The sequence below is a fragment of the Arachis duranensis genome, chromosome 7 (genome assembly GCF_000817695.3).
Source record: "Arachis duranensis cultivar V14167 chromosome 7, aradu.V14167.gnm2.J7QH, whole genome shotgun sequence".
Taxonomy (NCBI): Eukaryota; Viridiplantae; Streptophyta; class Magnoliopsida; order Fabales; family Fabaceae; genus Arachis; species Arachis duranensis.
In genome coordinates, this window is record NC_029778.3 from 1033313 (window position 1) to 1054152 (window position 20840).

The 20840-nt window shown below is 34.5% G+C and overlaps 1 protein-coding gene and 1 long non-coding RNA gene across 3 annotated transcripts; one reads left to right on the forward strand and one right to left on the reverse strand.

Moving 5' to 3' along the window:
- Positions 1 to 8416: 8416 nt before the first annotated feature.
- Positions 8417 to 9503, reverse strand: LOC107496052 (protein MAIN-LIKE 1-like). Its single transcript, XM_016117255.1, has 2 exons — positions 9432 to 9503; positions 8417 to 8941 (listed from the first exon to the last, which is right to left on the reverse strand). The coding sequence occupies exons 1-2, from the start codon at positions 9501 to 9503 to the stop codon at positions 8417 to 8419; spliced, it is 597 nt and encodes a 198-aa protein (XP_015972741.1).
- A 4208-nt stretch (positions 9504 to 13711) lies between these two features.
- On the forward strand, positions 13712 to 19942 carry LOC107496097 (uncharacterized). Of its 2 annotated transcripts, XR_008001295.1 has the most exons (7): positions 13713 to 13925; positions 14836 to 15107; positions 15224 to 15310; positions 17192 to 17358; positions 17470 to 17906; positions 19355 to 19417; positions 19496 to 19942. It is a non-coding gene; the product is annotated as an uncharacterized LOC107496097 (long non-coding RNA). The 2 variants fall into 2 exon arrangements; XR_001593569.3 differs by having other exon boundaries at positions 13712 to 15107.
- Positions 19943 to 20840: the final 898 nt, after the last annotated feature.

Sequence of the window (20840 nt, forward strand, 5' to 3'; positions counted from 1 at the left end):
TTACTATATATGATATTATTTAGGGTTTAAAATTAAAAAATTAGTGTTTATTGTTGATAGAATAGAAAATGTGATTTATGATTCAAGATTTATGAGTTAGCATTTATGATTAAAATTTATTTATTTAGTATTTTTTATTTAGGTTTGCAGTTTAGAGTTTAGGGTATAAGATTTGAGTTAGGATTTGGAGTTTTTTTATTGCGGATTAAAGTTTAGAGTTTGTTGTCAAGAATTTAGGGATTTAGAATTTAGTAGCTTGGTTTATAAATTTTCAAACACCTTTTTTTAATTTATTTATTATTTTTTATTAAATTTTTTATTTTATTTTATACTTTTATATATATGCTTAAATTATGTGATTTGTTTTTTATAATAAAGATAAATTTTTAATTAAAAAATTATGTTTTAAAGTTTAATAAATTTGTAAAAAAGATAAAATAATAGAATCTTTAGAATAATTTGCTCCAATTACAAAATAAAGTCAGCATGTCTAGGTCCAATGACATCAAAAAAATTATCTTCATTAAACTATTAACAACTACATAATATTTCCAACATAATTTCTGCCACCACTGCTACTTCACACTTTATGTGACTCCTGCAATAATAATACCAACACGTATCCACTCTCCTTGTCACCACCTCATTTCAGTAGGTGCTTATTTTCAGCACCGTAGCATCACCCAATATTTTAAAGTGCAACGCGCTTAACTGAAAAGGATATTACAATTTTGGAGAATACATGATTTTACAATTCTACAATATGATGACATATATTTATTGGTTTGACATTTTGTTTTTTAATTAGCTATAAAACATATAAAAAGATATATGACAAACTATAAAACATATATTTACATCAGCAGATTTAAGGATTATAAAAAGAAAAGAAAAAAGAACACTTTCGGTATTCCTATACACAGATTTATTATATATAATACACTATTTTTATAAATTATAGAAATACGCGTACGTGCCTAAGTGAAGGATAATAGTAACCGGAAAAAGAAAAAAGGGGACCACAAAGCCTTATGCAAGTAACTAAGTAAAGTAAAGTCACTCTATAAAAAATAAAATAAAATAATAAATTTGGTATTCCGCTGAGTGATGATGAAGAGGATGAGCTCATAGTAGGGTTGAGACTGGTTGTATACTTGAGAAGTATTGATGATTTTGCATTGTCTTTATCAGCCAAGTTGAAAGCTTGTTCAGACTAGGTTGTTTTGTGTAGATGTGTTAAAAATGGGCCTAGTCATTTTTTTGGTAATTATGGAAGAAATTCATTTTTGGTAATAATGGTTTTGATGAGAGAAAAATTAAGGTAAGTTATGGTAAAATAGAAAATAATGGTTTTGATGAGAGAAAAATTAAGGTAAGTTATGGTAAAATAGAATGGGTGTAGTTTAAGGGTAAAAAACACAAATAAACCATGGAAGAAAAATTGTTATATGAATAAGCCAAATTGAAGAGTGATTCACGAATGAGCCAAAGTATACTTATATGTAATTTGAACCTATTTGGTTCGAACTACATTTGCATATAAATCGAACCTATTTGGTTTGAACTACACACACATAATTCGAACCTAATTGGTTCAAATTACACATGAAAGGTGCCATCACATAATTCGAACCTAATTGGTTCGAATTCCACTAATTGTAAATCGGACCAAGATGGTTCGAATTACTAAGGAACATACCTGAATATGTTACGTGCATGGGATCGTAATTGATGAATATATTTCATTTAAGGAGTTTTAAACAAAATGTCTGTTGAACACACATGGGAATAAATTAGTCTACGAATTAAATTAATTAAGACATGATGCGGAAATTAAATAATATCAAAATGCTACATATGTTTTCATAGTAACACACACATACATCTAAAGGTGGATACGAAGTAACACATAACAAAATACATAGACGAAGATAGGTAACATACAACTCGGCACAGAAATCATCTAAATAGGTGCGACCCCGTGAAGCAACGACGTGGAACCCGTGTCCTCTAACCTCTCCGGATAAGCGGCTCATCATCATCGATCTCGTCGTCCTCGTCCTCGTCCTTGTCCTGCGGGGCTGGCTATGCAAGCGTCCTAGGCTGGACATGTACCGGTCGAGATGAGGACGGCCCGACAACTGAATGTGACCCAGCAGTATGTGCCAAAGCTGGGGTACCACCCAAAGCAAAATACTTAGGAGGAGGCACGGAGGGAGGCTCATTCAGATCGACATGTAACGGTGCCTGTGTCCCCGTCGTCTGACTCCGCCCACGGGCAGCCTCACCATCATGCATGATGGCACTGATCTCATCTAAGAAGGGGGATCCACCAAAATCTCCATCATACCCAACATCGGCAAGGAAGTCTGAAAACGTGCTGCCGGGACACACCCATGGCGTACTCTCCTGAAGTGTGTGGTTGTCAGGGGGAACTCCAACGAAGTAATCTTCGAGCGGCCCCTCCCCAAGTCCAGCCTCACCATGGGCAGTGGGATCTCCGGTGGCGTACCTTTCTCCACCAAGGCCGCCATGATGGGGACTAACAACCACGACTGCACCCCTTCCCTCACCGTCCACGTCACGAAGATCACCATCGTCGTATCCCGCAACGGGTGCCCTCCGTCTGCCTCCATGCCCTCATCCTCGACCACCACGCCCTCATCGTCGTATCCCGCAACGGGTGCCCTCATCAGGGATGTCGTCGACTTGATCCATGTCAGGAACTCGCCCAGGACCCCTCTGTGACGCCTCGATAAGAATAGGAACGCCCCTCGGATCCCCCAGATAAAACTTGGGTGACAAGAACCTCTTTCCATGCTGACTCCACCAGTCTAGGTAGGTGTGCGAAGGTCCAGGGTCGGCAACAACATCGAACCGGAGAACATGGTCCGCACGGGTCTCCCAAAGAATATGCCAATGCTGTAAAGCGGACGGGAACCAACGATCACCGCCTCTCTCGTCCTTCGACATCAGAAGGTCGATGTTAAGGGCGGGACGCGGGAGGGGCTGCACACCACCGAACTGCGGTAGAACCCTATCTACCTACCTGATGCCACTCTACAACGGCAAAGTATATCAGCGACGTGACAGACCGCCACATCGCCTTGTGTCAAGGCTCCAACGCCTTCGGATGCACAACCTGAAGTACCTCGGGGGAGCTATACGGCATCCAGATAAACTGCACAAAAAAATAGCTATGTTGTCACACCAACTCCCTCTACAGAAACATCAGATGTCTAGTTATTCAAATAAAAGTAACCAGAATAACACTCACATTCCTGGGCTGTAACATGTCTATCTTTAGTCTCGTGCTCTGCACTATAGGACCCTTCTCGCTGTAGGAAGGGCTGTAACCTGACCACCTGCAGCGCACATGGGTGTTATGTTTAATCAGAAGTATGACAGATTTGTAATACAGTACAAGCGTACATGAACATTAGCTATTTTAACTTGAAATAGAAAAGCCTGAGTAGCGTACCTCGATGCCAAAGGCCAGCTGCACGTATCATACCCAACAGGCCTAAACCTGAGAAAGTGCCAGAAGATTCAGGACTGAAGTAGCTGAAGTGGGCCCGCTAACTTCACCACATGTCTGTTTGCCACTCGGCACATGCACCGGTACAACCATGCCAATGCTGCAGACCCCCAACTGTAGGAACCCATCTCCTCAAGCCTAACTACGTAGGGAAGCCATCTGATGTGAATGCGGTTGCCGGATGTAACACCCTACCACACTAAGCTTTATGCTTAAGTCGTAAAACAGAGGTGGTGTGGTATTACGACCTCTAAAATAAAATGAGTACACATAATAGCAGAAGAATTATAATATGCTAGGAGCCTTGAAGAATAGAGGAAATAAAAAAAATCGCGAATATAAAAGCGCAACGCTCGAGAAATGAGTTAACTTGCGTGCTAAGAAAGCTACAGCCGTCAAGTGTAAAGTAACCTAAAACAAGAATAGAGAGTCAAAGATAAAAAATAACGAGCTCCTGACTCAGCCTGCGAAGTCAAGACTGGCCGGAGAATATACACACATATATACATATATATACATATCCAAAACCCAAATGTACATAAACAAAATCCTGCCTCTCCATACACCTATAGGAGGATCAAAAAGAATAAGTTATGTGGAGAGAAAGCTAAGTACATATATATACAGCATAGCATAACAAAATAACCCAGTAACCACTCCGCTTCAAGAGTCCAGACGCCTAACGAGATGCCTCTTGACCTGCATCTGAAAAACAACAACATAGTATGGAATGAGAACCGGAGGTTCTCAGTATAGTAAAGGTGTCACACACATAATATATAAGGTCATGGGAATGCCAAAGGCAATCCTAGAACGCCGACACTCAGATTATAGAGCTTAAAGTATTAAACAGAAGCCATAAAAGGTGGTTTTCTATGAGCATCTATACCTAACTTAACTTAATCTTAATTCTAAATCTCATACTGTCATTCCTCCATACCTCCAACTCCATCATGCATTTTCACAGACAAATAGACACATAAAGGCAAGCACAAGAAGGTTACAAATACTGCAGGTAACAAATACTCATTTAACATGGCAAGTACATGTAGACACACCCAATTAAAGCACAAGCAAGTAATTCAAGTAATAGGCATATGATGCATGCCTGTCCTATGGCTGATGAGGCTCATCTGTCAGTTATCCAGCCAACCCGACAAGTCTGTATTGCACTTAGACTGTCCCCCGACGTGCATCCCCAAGAGTCTATGCATAGCTTTATCTCAAATAATCAATATTGCTCAATGGGGGTAACATACCCGGGAATTTATATAGTGCCCGGTCACACTTACGTCGTAGAGTCAACAGAGTATCGAGTATTCAACCTGGTACATGTGGTGGCAAGCCACGACACTTGATCCAGGGAATCTCGTATCTCAGATTATTCAAATTCATAAGCCATATAAATAATTCAATTATAATTTATCAACACCCACATCATTCTCAATCGCATCTCATTCATCATTATACGTCAATTATGTTCAATCCTTATCCTTCATTGTCACACCTCCCATTCCGTCCATCAATAGTTCCTATTCAAAACATAGTTCATTCTTTTCTAAATGAATCAAACTTAAAACATACTCATTTTCTTAGTAACTCTAAATCAAACCATATAACTTTTGAATCTAAATCTTTTTAAATAATCATATAAACAAAATCTCTAATTTTATAAAATTTCGGCAGCATCTCCTCTAAAACTCAGACTTTGCCACCCTTTTCGGGTCCAAACCTGCTTTTTGTTCAATCCAACATACCCTTCCTTATCATCATAACAATCACCACAATAAATCTACCTCAGATCAACAATTATACTCATACAAAATTCAAATCCAATAACCAAAATTCAACTAAGAATCATAGTTCACAAATCCTAGGCTCATAACACAAAATACCTCATTATCACAACAACCTCCACAATAATTATACCTCAAAATCAATAATTCACTAAATCACCGATTAATCCTCAAGCATCAAACCAACCATATTCATCAACAGGATACTAAATATTAAATATACACATGCAATCCAACTTATCCTATGGTCATCTAGCCTAAGTTTTCACAGAACATTATATATTAAATGCAAGAAACCTAAACCATACCTTAGCCAATTCCCAAGTATTATTCCAAGACAATTTTCCTAAAAGAACACAGCCCTCAAAACCTCAACTAATTTGCTTCATCCAAGTTCCAGTATTCACAATTTCAAGCTCCAATTATTTATTCACAACCTAATACACATTCATAACACATATATATCCAATTTAATACTCAAAGCTCAAATTCAATGAAATTAAAATAAAATTATCGTATCCTCACCTTACCCAAGCTTCACATAAGCAAGAGTAAACGTTTTTCTCAAGCTAATTGGATCCTAAAACATCAGAAATCAAAGAAATTCAATACCCCTTCTCAAAACTCGAAAATTAGGGAAATGAGAGGCTGAAGTGAAATAGCAAGTTACCTATGAAATTGTTCCGGTAGAAATGTAGAGCTCAACGCGTTGAACGCGTGGCCGCAAATGGTGCGACGATTGGAGCTCGGACAGAGAAGTTACGGGAGTTGGAAATTAACAAAAGGGTTACGGGATATTTCTCATTTCTCTTCTCCCTGGAAGCTGAAAGCTTCGTTGCTGCAATAATTAGGGGTGTTCGCGGTGGGGTTTGGTTCGGTTTTTAAGAGAAATGTCATCCGATCCGATCGTCTAATTAAGCTACGGTTTGGTTTGGTTCAGTTTTTTTGTCGAGGCCATCCGAACCAAACCAAACCAATTAAAATCGGTTTGGTTTAGTTCGGTTTGTTCGGTTTTTCAATCAATTCAAACAAAATACTAAAATACTATTTCACAAAGTCTTATACATTGAAATCGTCAAACACAACTACACAATTGAAATCAACAATCCGGTGTCACCCATATTCTCACTTGAACTGACATCAAACTTACTAAAGAAATACATTAAACAACAAAATCAATTTACAAACAATTTACAAAATCAAGCAATTTACAAAATCATTAACCAAGCAGCAACAATACCAACAATAAAGTAATTCAACAATAATTCAGTAATTCAAAACCTCCAACACTTGATAAATCATACTAAATCACTTCAAAACTCAAAACTAATTCAGTAATTCAACAGAACAACCAGCAAGGCAGCAACAATGAAATAAACAAGTCAACAATCAGCAGCAATCCATCAAATATACGTTATTGGCTCCTATTTTGTGCTTTATTTCCATAAAAATGCAGTGAAGAGGATTTGCATATCTTTGGATGCATCCTATACCTGTCATGATAAAAAAAATCAAGAAAAGGATTCAGAACCACAAATTTTCAAACAGAAATTGTCAAACAGAACCACAAATTACCAAAGCTGCAAGAACAAATTAGAAAGAACAGAACCAAAAGAGCCGCACCGCCGGTGCTGTTTGACGGCATTGAAAGCATTACAATATTACATATCCACCAATTCCACCTTCAGTTTCACCAATGTTATCCCTCATACTATGATCAAACTGCAAAAAATCACAAATACAACATTAAATATCAACATAACAGTGAATCAAAACCAAAAACAGAATAACAATAAATCATTGAATTAATAACAAGTTAAAAGCAAAAAATAGTAGCAGCCATCAGACCAATAAGAAAGAATTCCCCCGTTAAAATTTTTACAATAATACCGGCTATCTATTTTCAACCTCATCACACCACTAATTCATCAAAACCACACAAATACCACCAAAATTGCATTTGGAGTCTCCCTTTTTTAACTAATAGATTAACAAATTCAAATTCAAATGAATTAGCAGCAGCAATAATAAGAATAAACCATTAACAATAACAGTTACAGTAGCAGCAGCAATAATAATGATTAATTAACAAATTAAAATCAATAATCAATAATAATAACAAATTAAAAAAATAGATAATAGTAGCAGCAGCCAGCAAAAATTAGAACAGAAGAGAGAACACAGAACAGTAAATAAAATCAATAGAACAGAGAAAATCAATAAGCAAAAAATAACAAGTGGCTGGATCAGAAGTAGAAGAACCAACCTGACTTAGGCTCCATTATTGATAATCTGCTGATATAGACAGAGTGGCAGAGTGCAGAAAGGACGATGGAGAGAGAGGCACTACAAGGACTACGGTGTGTTGCTGCGGCCTTCGTGGAGCTGTGGAGGACGATGGCATGCTGCTGGGAGAGGACGATGGCGTAGCCGTGCCGGGGAGGACGACGGAGAGAGAGCCGTGCTACGAGGAAGAGAACAGGGCCGAGGGACACAAGTCAGGGTTGGTGTTGTCCAGAGGCAAGCTGGCAACAATGGCGGAGGCGCGGAGCAGAGGGAGGACGAGGAAGGGAGGGGTAATGGGGACGCTAGGTTTTCTGAAGGGGGTGGGGAGGTGGGCCGTGGGGTAATGGGCTGTCTAATGGGTTGGGTTAACTAATGGTTTTTTTAGGGTTTCTTTAGTTACCGGTTCGGTTCGAGTTTTCATAGTCAGAACCGAAAACCGAACCGAACCGCAAAAAACAGCAAAATACATTTTTTCGGTTTTTTCGGTTTTCGATTTTGTTCGGTTTTTGGTTCGCTCCGTCGGTTTAGTTCGGTTCAGATCGGTTTTGAACACCCCTAGCAGTAATGAAGGAGAAGACAAAGCTGGGTTCATTTAATAGGGCTGGTCCAGTTGAACCGACAGCCCGGTTCGGGTCCGGTTCAATCGGTTCGGTCCTTTCGGTCCAAACTTGGACCGTTTTCTTCGAAATTAGTGTCAAAATTCTTGTTTCGATGAGCTCTACCCTATTTTGATATAATATTCGCATTTTTAATCCTCCTTATTAAAAACTAATTTATTGACTAATTATCTACTAATTTAACCGGGGTTTACACCGGACTTGTCGGCAAACAGCTGAGTGCCCAACAACATCATAATATATGCACGAGCAAAGCGCCGCACAGTCTCTTCATCGGCTCCCTCGGGGCACTCTCCGAAAGTCTCTTGGAACCAGGTGCAGTTTACTACGAACTTCTGAACGTGGCTCGGAGGAGGAATCACTCCAAGCAACTCCTCGAACCACACCCAAGCTGGACGTCCACCCTCGATATACATATGGAAATCTGTAAGGCAACCGCTGACATAACGCCCGTCCACTGCCAACCCCAACTGGTACGCCACGTACTGAAGCATGATCGTGCACTCTCCGAAAGGCATATGGAAGGTGTGCGTCTCAGGACGCCACCGCTTGACGAAGGCGCTGACAAGGGGCTCATCTAACCGGAACCATCTATCGTTCAGCCTAGTCAGATGGTATAACCCGACCATCTGCAAGTAGGGAACATAACGCTCATCGAGTGGCATGCCTTGTTGCCGCCGCATGCTCCTGATGCATCGATGTGGCTGCGCATTAAATGGACCGCATTATTAGAACCACATACAATACTGGTAACAAAAAAAAAAAAACTAACACAATAAACCACTTACATAAACCATCAACACAACCGCATATAAAACCACTAACATAAACCACTTATATAAACCATCAACACAACCGCATATAAAACTACTTACAAAAAACCACTTACCCTAAACTACCAACTAAACTGCATGCAAAACCACTAAAATAAACCATTTGCAATACCACTACAATAAACCACTAACAATACCACCTAACATAAACCACTTACATAAACCATTAATACAACCGCATATAAAACCACTTACAAAAAATCACTTACCATAAACCACCAACTAAACCGCATGCAAAACCTCTAATATAAACCATTTGCAATACCACCACGATAAACCACTAACATAAACTGCCACTAAAACCACATGCAAAACCACTAACTCAAATAAACCGAGTGCACAAAATTTTCTTTGTACTAACCTCGTCGTTGATGACCCCGGCTATATGAGCAATCCAGTCCAACCGGTACAGCCTTGCAGGATCGTCCCCCATCAGCTGAGTCTTCGATTCTACTATTTCTCGGATCAAATCTGGGTCGTTTTCTCTGGGATTTGGTGGGATATGGAAAATGAGAAGTGGTTCAAATTTGCTTGATTCGAACTCCTTATATAGCCCAATTGTACGTAATTCGAACCAAATTGGTTCAAATTTGTGGTGGCACTTAATCATGAGTAATTTGAACCAATTAGGTTCGAATTATGTGATGACACCTATTCGTGTGTAATTCGAACCAATTAGGTTCGAATTATGTGTGTGTAGTTCGAACCAAATAGGTTCGATTTATATGCAAATGTAGTTCGAACCAAATAAGTTCGAATTACATATAAGTATGCTTTGGCTCATTCGTGAATCAATCTTCAATTTCGCTTATTCATGTAACAACTTTCCTCCCATGGTTTATTTCTATTTTTTACCCTATAGTTTAATATCATATTTGTGTTAGTTTGTTTATTGTCCATTATGGATTTATTATTTATTTGTAGGGATAAAATTAAAATATTTTAATATATCTGTAATATAAATTAAATGAATAAATGAAAAATTTTTAAGTTATGTAATAGCATGCAACAGTTTTATATAGAGGCCACACATGGATCATGAATGAGGGGAGATTAATATTATTGGAAAATATATCCCTGAAAACTCATCACCAAATTAGTTTGGTGTTTACTGTAATGAATCGCTAAATTGACCATGTTACATGAAATTAGTTTTTATTAATGTAGTTTTGAAAACGGTAAAATAAAAATTTAGAAAAATGAAAAAACCGAATAAAAAAATATTTTGAGAACAAGTAGATTCTTAATTTATATATGGAAGTTATGTTTAATTTCACAACATTTAACGTTTTATATATTGCTAGATTTAATTGCATAATGTCTCATTTTTATTTAAAATATCATCTAAAAAAATAAATTTAATTAAATACTGATTAATATAAAATGTTTATCATAGTGAATTTTTTATATAATTAATGAAAAAAATTAAACTGTACCTAATAATTAATATTTTTTAAAAATTATCTTTCTCTATTATTGGCTAGACACGGTTTTTGAATTTTGAAAGAGAATGAAGTGGGACATTTTTATTTCTTTGTTAAGTAAAAGGTAAATTTATAATTTTATGATTATTGGTTCCTTCTCCATTAATTGTCACTTGTCAGTCCATATTTCAAGAGAAAAATTTTAAATGGGCCAGATCACTTCAAAAAGCAGCTTGGAATGCAATGCTTCTGTTTTTTTTTTCAAAAAATATTGTCATCTTCTTAGTGGAATTTAAGAATCTCTTCTCCATAGTTCTACTTTTAGGACATGAGGTTTTTTCCCGTGATCATTTCTGTCTCTTGACTGTTTTTCAAATCAATTAGTGAAATTTGTTATTGTTTACTACAATAATTAAAATAAATACAATTAAGTTGCTCTTAAAAAAAAAAGAAAAAAAAACACTTCTGAAGGGAAAAAAAAAAGAAAAAAAACACTTCTGAAGATGAATGAGGGGAGAGGAATATTCTATTATTATTCTTGCTGAAAATTTATTAAATTAAGCCATGCTTTATTAGTTTATTAACATAGTTTCCTTATTTTACAACATGATTATCATTTTCATTTTCTTTTTCTTTTTGTGGTAATATATAAATAAAACCTTAATTTTTATTCACTCAAAATATCCTTGGAGTGCAAAAGAGAGTCACCTCCATAATGGTGATGTTATTCCTTTGTTAATAAAATAAGAACGTGCAATCCAGGCTAAATTTTTTAGATATTATCAAAGCATATGTGTAATACAGAGATATTATATTAATTTAGTGTAATGCATTGATATGGGAGTTAAATAAATACAATAAGAAATCGTTGTTAACGATTTCAGAAAAGACAAAAAACTGTGAAAATGAGATTATCGATTTCTGAATAGGACAAAAAAGATAAAAAAAAATGGAAGTTACGATTTTAAGTAAGACAAAAATAATTTCTGAACCTATGGAACTTGAAATCGTTAGTGCCGATTTCATTTTTTTTATTTTAAAATTATTTAATTCGTAAACTTGAGTAACGATTTATTTATTAACTTCTTTATATATAGAATGCGTGCGTGAATGTAATGTCTTGCAATTCTCGATCTCTTTTTTTCTTTCTAATGCTCTTCTTCTACTTTTACTTTTTTTTTGTTGTTTCTCTTCTTTGCTGTGTGCAAGCAATTTTTTTTGTTGTTTGTTATTGGGTAAATTTTTTTTGTTTATTTTAGTTATATAAATATTTTATTTTGATACGGTGATATTTCGTTAATTCGTGTTAAAAATTATAATAGAAATATAATTTTCGTGATCACAAAAATGAATAATAATATTAGTTTTAAAATTTATTATAATGGGCAAATTTTATTTGAAACAGCTGAAGGTGTGATATTTATGTGTAATAATCCTTGTATATCTGTTCTTTCTTTTATGGCGTCGTTCGAAGAATTTAAGAGTTATATTTGTCAGAATATAGTCCTCACATGCCAAAGAGAGTGACAAATATTTTATACAGACGACCTATATTAGTATTCGGTGGATTCGTTCAATTTCATGCGATGTGCATCAATGATGACACAAGTCTGCAAGAGATGTTCTCAATCTATTATCAAGTCCGATCACGAGTATCTGTTATTGAGCTGTATGTGGAGTTTGACCAATTACCGAATACGGTGGAACAAGACGATCATGATGGGGAAAGTTATAACGGTGACAGCGAAAAGGAATATGAAGGAAATTACGATTTCGTTGATCCGAATGCAGATGAGGAACAAAAGGACTGCACCATTGAGTCGGACGTCGCAAATAATTTTATAGACAAAAAAAGGTACTTACATATAATGGATAATCAAGATATTTCACAATATGTTTATCCATTGAGATTTTTTTCTTCCCCATCTTAAAAATGATAAATCTAGAGTTCCACCTCACATGCAACCTTCATATGGAAACAATGGCACTTCAAATCAAAGGAACCGAAATAGAGAGCAAAGAGTTAATACACATTTTGTGTTTTGGTATTTTGGACTTCTCAATGATGAGTGAGAGTTTCTGGGAGAGAGAACTCACAGACTGACCACACAGGGACTCACCGCATGCGAGCCACGTAGATACAGCATCAAATCGAAAGTACCGATTTGATTCATGCTTCCCAGCCATAGATCGTCCATCTTGCGGTTGCTATACCCTGTCTCTCTGCTCACCTCCCACCAAATCGGTACATTCATTTTATTTATTGATCCTAGCCGTTCTTACTTGATCCAACGCCTCCAGGTTCTTTTTCCACACTCTCTCTCCTAATAAAAATCGTTAATCACAATTTGATTAAAATCGTTATTAACGATTTCTGAATATACTAATTATTAAACTCATATCTATGCATAACACATTCGAAGCCTCATTTCTGCGTATTACTCACCTTCTATCCTAATATTAAAAATAAAAATCTCTGCAATCCATGTTACCTTAATGAAGGTCAAACTTGGTGGGAATGGTGAAAGCCACATTTAAGAAAGTTATCAGGTGTGTCCAGAAATATCGATGTTCTAATTATTTTAACAGTTGATTTTTATTAATATATATTATATATATTTTTTGTAATTTAGATCAACGGTTAAAATAACTAAAATACTAATATTCTTAGTACACCTGATCATCTTTCTATAATTTATTGAAAGTTAAACTAGGTTGGATGGATCATAATTAATGATTCACCAAACTTATTCAGTGACATCCAAATAATAAATAAATGAGCCACTTTTCTGCCATACATATTAGTACGGACTACTGCCACCAGTAATTTTCAGATTTATGTACCTTTCAGTGCAATTAGGTAGAGCAGGTTCAGTTCCCTCCATAAAAATTGAATGAAGGTTAAGTCAACCTAACAAATTAGATTAATGACTCCGTTGGAAATTTGATTAAGATATTTGGCCATCAGAAAACGTTAAGCACAAAGAGAAAAGAAACAATGCTAAATAATTAGTAATGTTTTATGAACAACATATGCATTACTTTAATGCAGTAATTATTTGATGAGGACAAATCTACTTAATTAAATTGTCTGGAATTAGAAAATCCATATTTAATGATAATAAAGAAGTTTGGCACAAGCTTCTCTCTTTTCTTTTGTAATTTTATTTTATATTTTTCTTCAGTAAAAGATAAATAACTACATAAATATATAAGTTCATCAACACATTATTTAAGCACCATAAATATGTTGGATCACCTTTGACCACACTTATTCCTTATAACCAACATCCCTTCAACCCAGCCCGTGACTCCCTCCTGACTCCCTCCTGACCCCCAACTCCTTCAACACACACACAACAACCCCAATACACTCCTTCCGTCCTTCTTCTTCAAGCTTTTCTGTTCTACATATTTGTTAAGGTTTTTTTGTATGAATTTGTTTCATTGACTTCATTCAAGTTTTTTTGTTGGTTCTGTTTATTTGGTTGTCTGAATTTTTTTTGGGTTTTGTTTTAAGAGGGTTAAAAAATTTTGGAATTTGTTTTTATGGTAATGATTTCAATTTCTGTGATTATGATTCTGTTCACGATGTTCTAGTTCTATTTTTGTTTTATTTTTTATTTTCAAGAGATGAAACTGAGTTCTCATGGAGTTTGTTTAATGACAATTTGAATATATCTTTACTTCATCATGAGAATAGATTAGAATGTCGATTGTGATTTCAAAGTGTGACCATGATAATACTAGTAGCTGTTTAAACTGGTGGTAATTTGTTTTAAACTTTGTGTTTGCTGTCAAAAGTGATTTTGGTAGATCTTTAACAACACAAGCATTCTCCCAGCTTTTCTCGTTCCTCCATTCCGTTCAAAACAGTAACTTTAATTGCTCTTTGATTCTTCGAAAACCAAAAACTTATCGTTTTGTTTTTTATCCTTTTCAATTGAAATGTGAAAACTTTCTGCTTCATTTGCGCTTGGATTGTTGCAAGTGATTCTGATTTTTCCCTTTCTTCTATGATAGGTTTTCTCTATTTTTTGTGTTTCAGAAAGGATCCAAATTTTTTGGGTTTTTTTTTTCTATTCATGCGAAGTTTTCTTTTGAGCTGTGAAGTTTAAGGCATGCCCTCTCCTTTTGAAATTGTGATTGAAGTATATAGATGTTTCAGCCCCTATCAAATATACATAAGAAACTTGACGTTTTCTTATAATTTTGTAGATAATATTTTTCTTAAATAAAATATTATATACATTTTCCTTCATACTACTTTTCTCATTCACATTTTCTATCACTGATGCTGGTCACTTTTTGGTAATTTTGCACTTCTTGGTAATTTTGCAGGGCTACAGTAGAAATTGGCCGTAATTTTTCTTTGTATGTAGAAGCAGGGAACTCATCTTCACTATTGTCAATATGTCTAATCATTAGGCGTTGGTCACTTCTTCATGTTTTTCATGTTGCAGTCACTTTCACATCCTCCTGCAGCCGCATCAGTGGTGACGAGGATGAGGATATGAAAGTTGGCTGAGATATGAAAACATGAAAGTGAATACAAACACACCAATGGCCATACATGAACCGACCACCATGGTAAAAATTAACCACCAAATTGGGTATGCTTGAGTAATACACTTGTTCTCTTTTTTTCTTTAGTCAAGAGTTGAGTTGCACTTAACTTTTTTGGTTTTGAAATATTACAAAAATATTTAAGGGACTAAACTTTTTGCAGTTAAGCAGTGTGAAGATCTCAAAGTGAAGTGCAATGAAGAGATGACAGAGAGAAAAAAGCTCTTCAATGAACTTCAAGAGTCTAAAGGTACATCTTACATGTTCTATAAGCAAAAGTTGTTTGGGAGATTCTACTATGCTGAACCCATTTCCTTTCTTTACATGCTGATGACAAATGGAGAGGCTGCTGCGATGACACGCGTTGAGAGAGACTGCCCAGGAAAGTTAGCTTTCTGCTTTGCAACAGAATATGGGTCCCACACACTTTTATTTGTCAGTTACTTTTCAGGTGTTTATGTTTCTAACGTTGGATTAAGTAAGGTGTTAATTTTTTTGTTATTAAGGTTGGTAGTTGTTGCAAAAGTGTGATGGGTTATTTTACAAAAAAAGGGTTTGGGTTTAGCCAAAAAAGGCCTTTGTCTTATTACTAATAATGGATTGTAAGATCACCAAAAAAAGGATTGGATTAGATTGACCCAAAAAAAAGAGGTATGTTTATCATGTTACAAAATATTTTGTTTTGCTGAAAAGTCTTAAATAAGAATATCATAAAAAAAAGCCTATAATAATGTATAATTTAATAATTAAAGTTGTGACCATATTTGTTGGCAAGATAAAAGATAGTGATAATATAATTTTTGAATTGAAAATGAAGTGTTAATTTATTTTTTATGAAATTAAAGATCATTTTTTAAAAATAAATTGTCAATAACAATCACCTTTATTTACTTGTATCGTAGATAGTACGGTACTCCCAGTTATTTTATTACTCGATTTTCTTATCGCTACATTTATAATTTTTATTTTTTCTAAGTTGTTAATAATTTCAATTAACATAAATAAGTGAATGAAAATTCAAATAAAAATAAGAAACATAAATATGAGGGGGAAAAAAGTAAAAAAAAATATTATAAAAATAAATTAAAATAAAAATACGAAAGCTATGAAAATAAATAATCATAAAATTAAATAATCAATAAAAATTATTGATATACATAGTATGGCCTATAACAGAAATAATAATTATGGTATTAAATATTATTGTTCAATAATTTAATTTTGCAAACAGTCTATAATTTTAGAATATAATTTTTTATTGTATTTATGAAAAAACAACAGAAATAATGAATAATGATATTCCTAGTTATGTTGTTCCTGAGACCTGTTTTTTCTTTTTTCCATTAAGACATTAAAAACCGAATTTTTTTTTCCCAAGTTTTAGGTGGTCATTTTTTTTTCTCTTTTTATCTCCTTCTATTTTTTCATCTTTTATGTAAACAAAGTTTTAAATCAATCTGCCAACATTTGTCTTAGTGATAGAATATGTTGGTGTGATGTAAATATTGTAATTGTTAGAGAAAAAATGTTTAAAATTTTTATTTTTATTCATGATGGTTATTAGTAAGACAATTATTTACTAATAATGTTGTTATAGTTATTATTAAATTATACATTATTATAGGCTTTTTTTTATGATATTCTTATTTAAGACTTTTCAGCAAAACAAAATATTTTGTAACATGATAAACATACCTCTTTTTTTTTTTGGGTCAATCTAATCCAATCCTCTTTTTTGGTGGTCTTACAATCCATTATTAGTAATAAGACAAAGGCCTCTTTTGGCTAAACCCAAACCCTTCTTTTGTAAAATAACCCATCACACTTTTGCAACAACTACCAACCTTAATAACAAAAAAATTAACACCTTACTTAATCCAACGTTAGAAACATAAACACCTGAAAAGTAACCGACAGATAAAAGTGTGTGGGACCCATATTCTGTTGCAAAGCAGAAAGCTAGCTTTCCTGGGCAGTCTCTCTCAACGCGTGTCATCGCAGCAGCCTCTCCATTTGTCATCAGCATGTAAAGAAAGGAAATGGGTTCAGCATAGTAGAATCTCCCAAGTTGTTTTGATTTGAAGAGTATTCTAAGCCAAAGGCACTAACGCATTTCTGTTAAGAATATTAGGGAACATTAGGGTTTTCTGCCGTTGCTGTCCCTTAAATAAGGACGAGATCTCCGCTGGCTGTACTAGTTTTGAATTTTGGTGCAGCAAAGGATGAAATTTTGACAACTAGTATGTCAAAAAAAACAATTCAAATTTGACAGAGTTTATACACCAAAAGATGATCAAGGTATACATATAAAGCTTTATTTTATTAGTACTATTTTATATATTTTATTTTATTGTGCAAGATCTGGAATTTGGTGGTTCGTAAATGGACAGTGTTGCTTTGTTTCTACAGTTGATGTTTTTGCTGATGCCTTATCAATGGTAACATCTGTGTTGGACGGCTACAATGTATGCATATTTGCTTATGGGCCAACAGGAACAGGAAAGACATTTACCATGAAGGGAACAAAGTTGAATAGAGGAGTAAATTATAGGACTATATAAAATTAAAATATTACGTAAAGAGTACGTAAAGAATTCAATTATCATACAATAATAAAATTAAAAGAATACGTAAAGAGTACATAGAAAATATACAAAAATAAAAAATATTGTTATATATTTTTTATTGAAAAATTATAAAAATAAAATTGAAATATATAAATTAAAGAATTTGAAGGCCAAATTGAGTTGAAGACATCCATGCAAAACCAGTCAGAAAAACAAATTTTTCGGTTGTAGGAGAAATTGAAAATAAAAGAAGAAACCTGCAAAAAGCAGGAAGAAAGGGTATTTTTTCTAGAAATTTAGTTTCTGTTGAATATATGTTACACTGAAATTTATTGTCACTTATTACTCAGCATTCTCTCTCCCAAGTATGTAACGATTTTTATGTTCATTATTCAGATGAAGGAGCTCGAGAACAAACTTAAAGAGCAGGAACGAGCTCAGCTATGCTTTGTCAGCAAGTAACTTCTTATGTTCTTGCATGAATTGTACTTTTGCAACGTGTTATATTATATAAAATGGATTTTATTTTGTTGCAGATGAAGGAACAAGAGTGGCAAAGAAAGGCCACAGCCGACGCGGCCCAGGAGCTTGACATACTCTGTACCCGCTCAAAGGCTATGGTCATCAATGCCACTAATAACTGCTCCTCTTTACAGCAGAAGTTCCTGGACCTCGCATCGGAGGTATTCGCCAGGCAACTCTCTATCTCCGAAGTCAAACAATCAATTGCAATTGGTGAGAAGAGTTCGGATTCCCCATGTCATAGGGATCTGAATGTCCTGGAGCTAGTGATGGGCAATCTTTTGCAACTGCAGAAGCTAGCTTCTCAACTCCACTCCTGTTCGAGTGCTGCAAGCTACTACCCAGGCAGGCAGTTACATCTAGAAGACGAGGATTACATCTAGAGGACGAGGATGTCCGAGAAGACCTCCAAGGCGAACTAGCGGATTGTAAATAATAATCGTAATACATAAGACTATTATTTTGTTGATCACATCTACTTCCAGAGTATTATGTAAATACATATGAAAGTATTATTTTTGTATGAATTTAATTTTGATGTATTTACAGATTACAGTGTAAAATATTTTAAATCCTAAATCCTAAAATCGTAAACCTAAAACCCTAAAACCCTAAACTCTAAACCCTAAAATTAGTTTAAGTTTTTAGGAAGATGTTTATTATCCCTAGTACTCGGATGGTTATTTTAGATAGTATGAGAGATGTTCATTTTGTAACTCAATAGCCATTGTATAAATAGTTCATTGTCTCCCTAACGGGATCCCCAAATAATACATATTACATAAGAGAAAATGTGGCATTAAAGAATTAGCTGCTGAAGAATAAAGATTTTTCAAGAATTCAATTATCATACAATAATAAAATTAAAAGAGTACGTAAAGAGTACATAGAAAATATACAAAAATAAAAAATATTGTTATATATTTTTATTGAAAAATTATAAAAATAAATTTGAAATATATAAACTAAAGAACTTGAAGGCTAGATTGAGTTGAAGACATCCATAAAAAACCAGTTAGAAAAACAAATTTTTCAGTTGTCGGAGAAATTGAAAATAAAAGAAGAAACCTGCAAAAAGCAGGAGGAAAGGGTATTTTTCCTATAAATTTAGTTTCTGTTGAATATATGTTACACTAGAATTTATTGTCACTTATTACTCAGCATTCTCTCTCGGGTATGTAACGATTTTTATGTTCATTATTCAGATGAAGGAGCTCGAGAACAAACTTAAAGAGTAGGAACAGAGTTCAGCTATGCTTTGTCAGCAGGTAACTTCTTATGTTCGTGCATGAATTGTACTTTTGCAACGTGTTATATTATATAACACGGATTTTATTTTGTTGCAGATGAAGGAACAAGAGTGGCAAAGAAAGGCCACAGCCGACGCGGCCTAGGAGCTTGACATGCTCTGTACCCGCTCAAAGGCTGTGGTCATCGATGCCACGAATAACTGCTCCGCTTTACAGCGGAAGTTCCTGGACCTCGCATCGGAGGTATTCGCCAGGCAACTCTCTATCTCCGAATCAAACAATCAATTGCAATTGGTGAGAAGAGTTCGGATTCCCCATGTCATAGGGATCTGAATCCCCTGGAGCTAGTGAATCCTTGGAGCTAGTGATGGGCAATCTTTTGCAACTACAGAAGCTAGCTTCTCAACTCCTGTTCGAGTGCTGCAAGCTACTATTTAGGGTAAGGCAGTTACATTTAGAGGACGAGGATGTCCGAGAAGACCTCCAAAGCGAACTAGCGGATTGTAAATAATAATCTTAATACATAAGACTATTATTTTGTTGATCACATCTACTTCCAGAGTATTATGTAAATACATACGGAAGTATTATTTTTATGAGTTTAATTTTGATGTATTTACATATTACAGTGTAAAATATTTTAAACCCTAAATCCTAAAACCTTAAAACCTTAAACCCAAAACCTTAAAACCTAAAACCCTAAAACCCTAAACCCTAAATTCCTAAACCATAAATCCCAAAATTAGTTTAAGTTTTTAGGAAGATGTTTATTATCCATAGTACTCGGATGATTATTTTAGATAGTATGAGAGATGTTTATTTTGTAACTCAATAGCCATTGTACAAATAGTTCATTGTCTCCCTAACGGGATCCCCAAATAATACATATTACATAAGAGAAAATGTGGCATTAAAGAATTAGCTGCTGAAGAATGAAGATTTTTTAAAAATTCAATTATCATACAATAATAAAATTAAAAGAGTACGTACAGAGTACATAGAAAATATACAAAAATAAAAAATATTGTTATATATTTTTTATTAAAAAATTATAAAAATAAAATTGAAATATATAAACTAAAATTATAAATATTCTACTGAATTAAATTTATAAATCGTAAATTTTTTTATTATTATCATCTCTAATTGCTTGCATTACAAACAAACTCTTGGTCTCTCTCACAGTCAGCCTCTCTCTGAGCTCTTCTCGTAAAGCTCTTCAAGAATGAAGTCCTCTAATTCCTTCATCTGCAACAAAATAAAGCCCGTGCTATATAATATAACAATTTGCAAAAGTGCAATTTATGCAAGAACATAAGAAGTTACCTTCAGGAAAAATACCTTTTTTTCCTTCTCTAATTGACTGATGTGCAGAAACATCAAAGTTTTAGAGTCACTCTCTATATGTTAGGTAAGAGCATTATCAAAGTTGGGTGTTCTC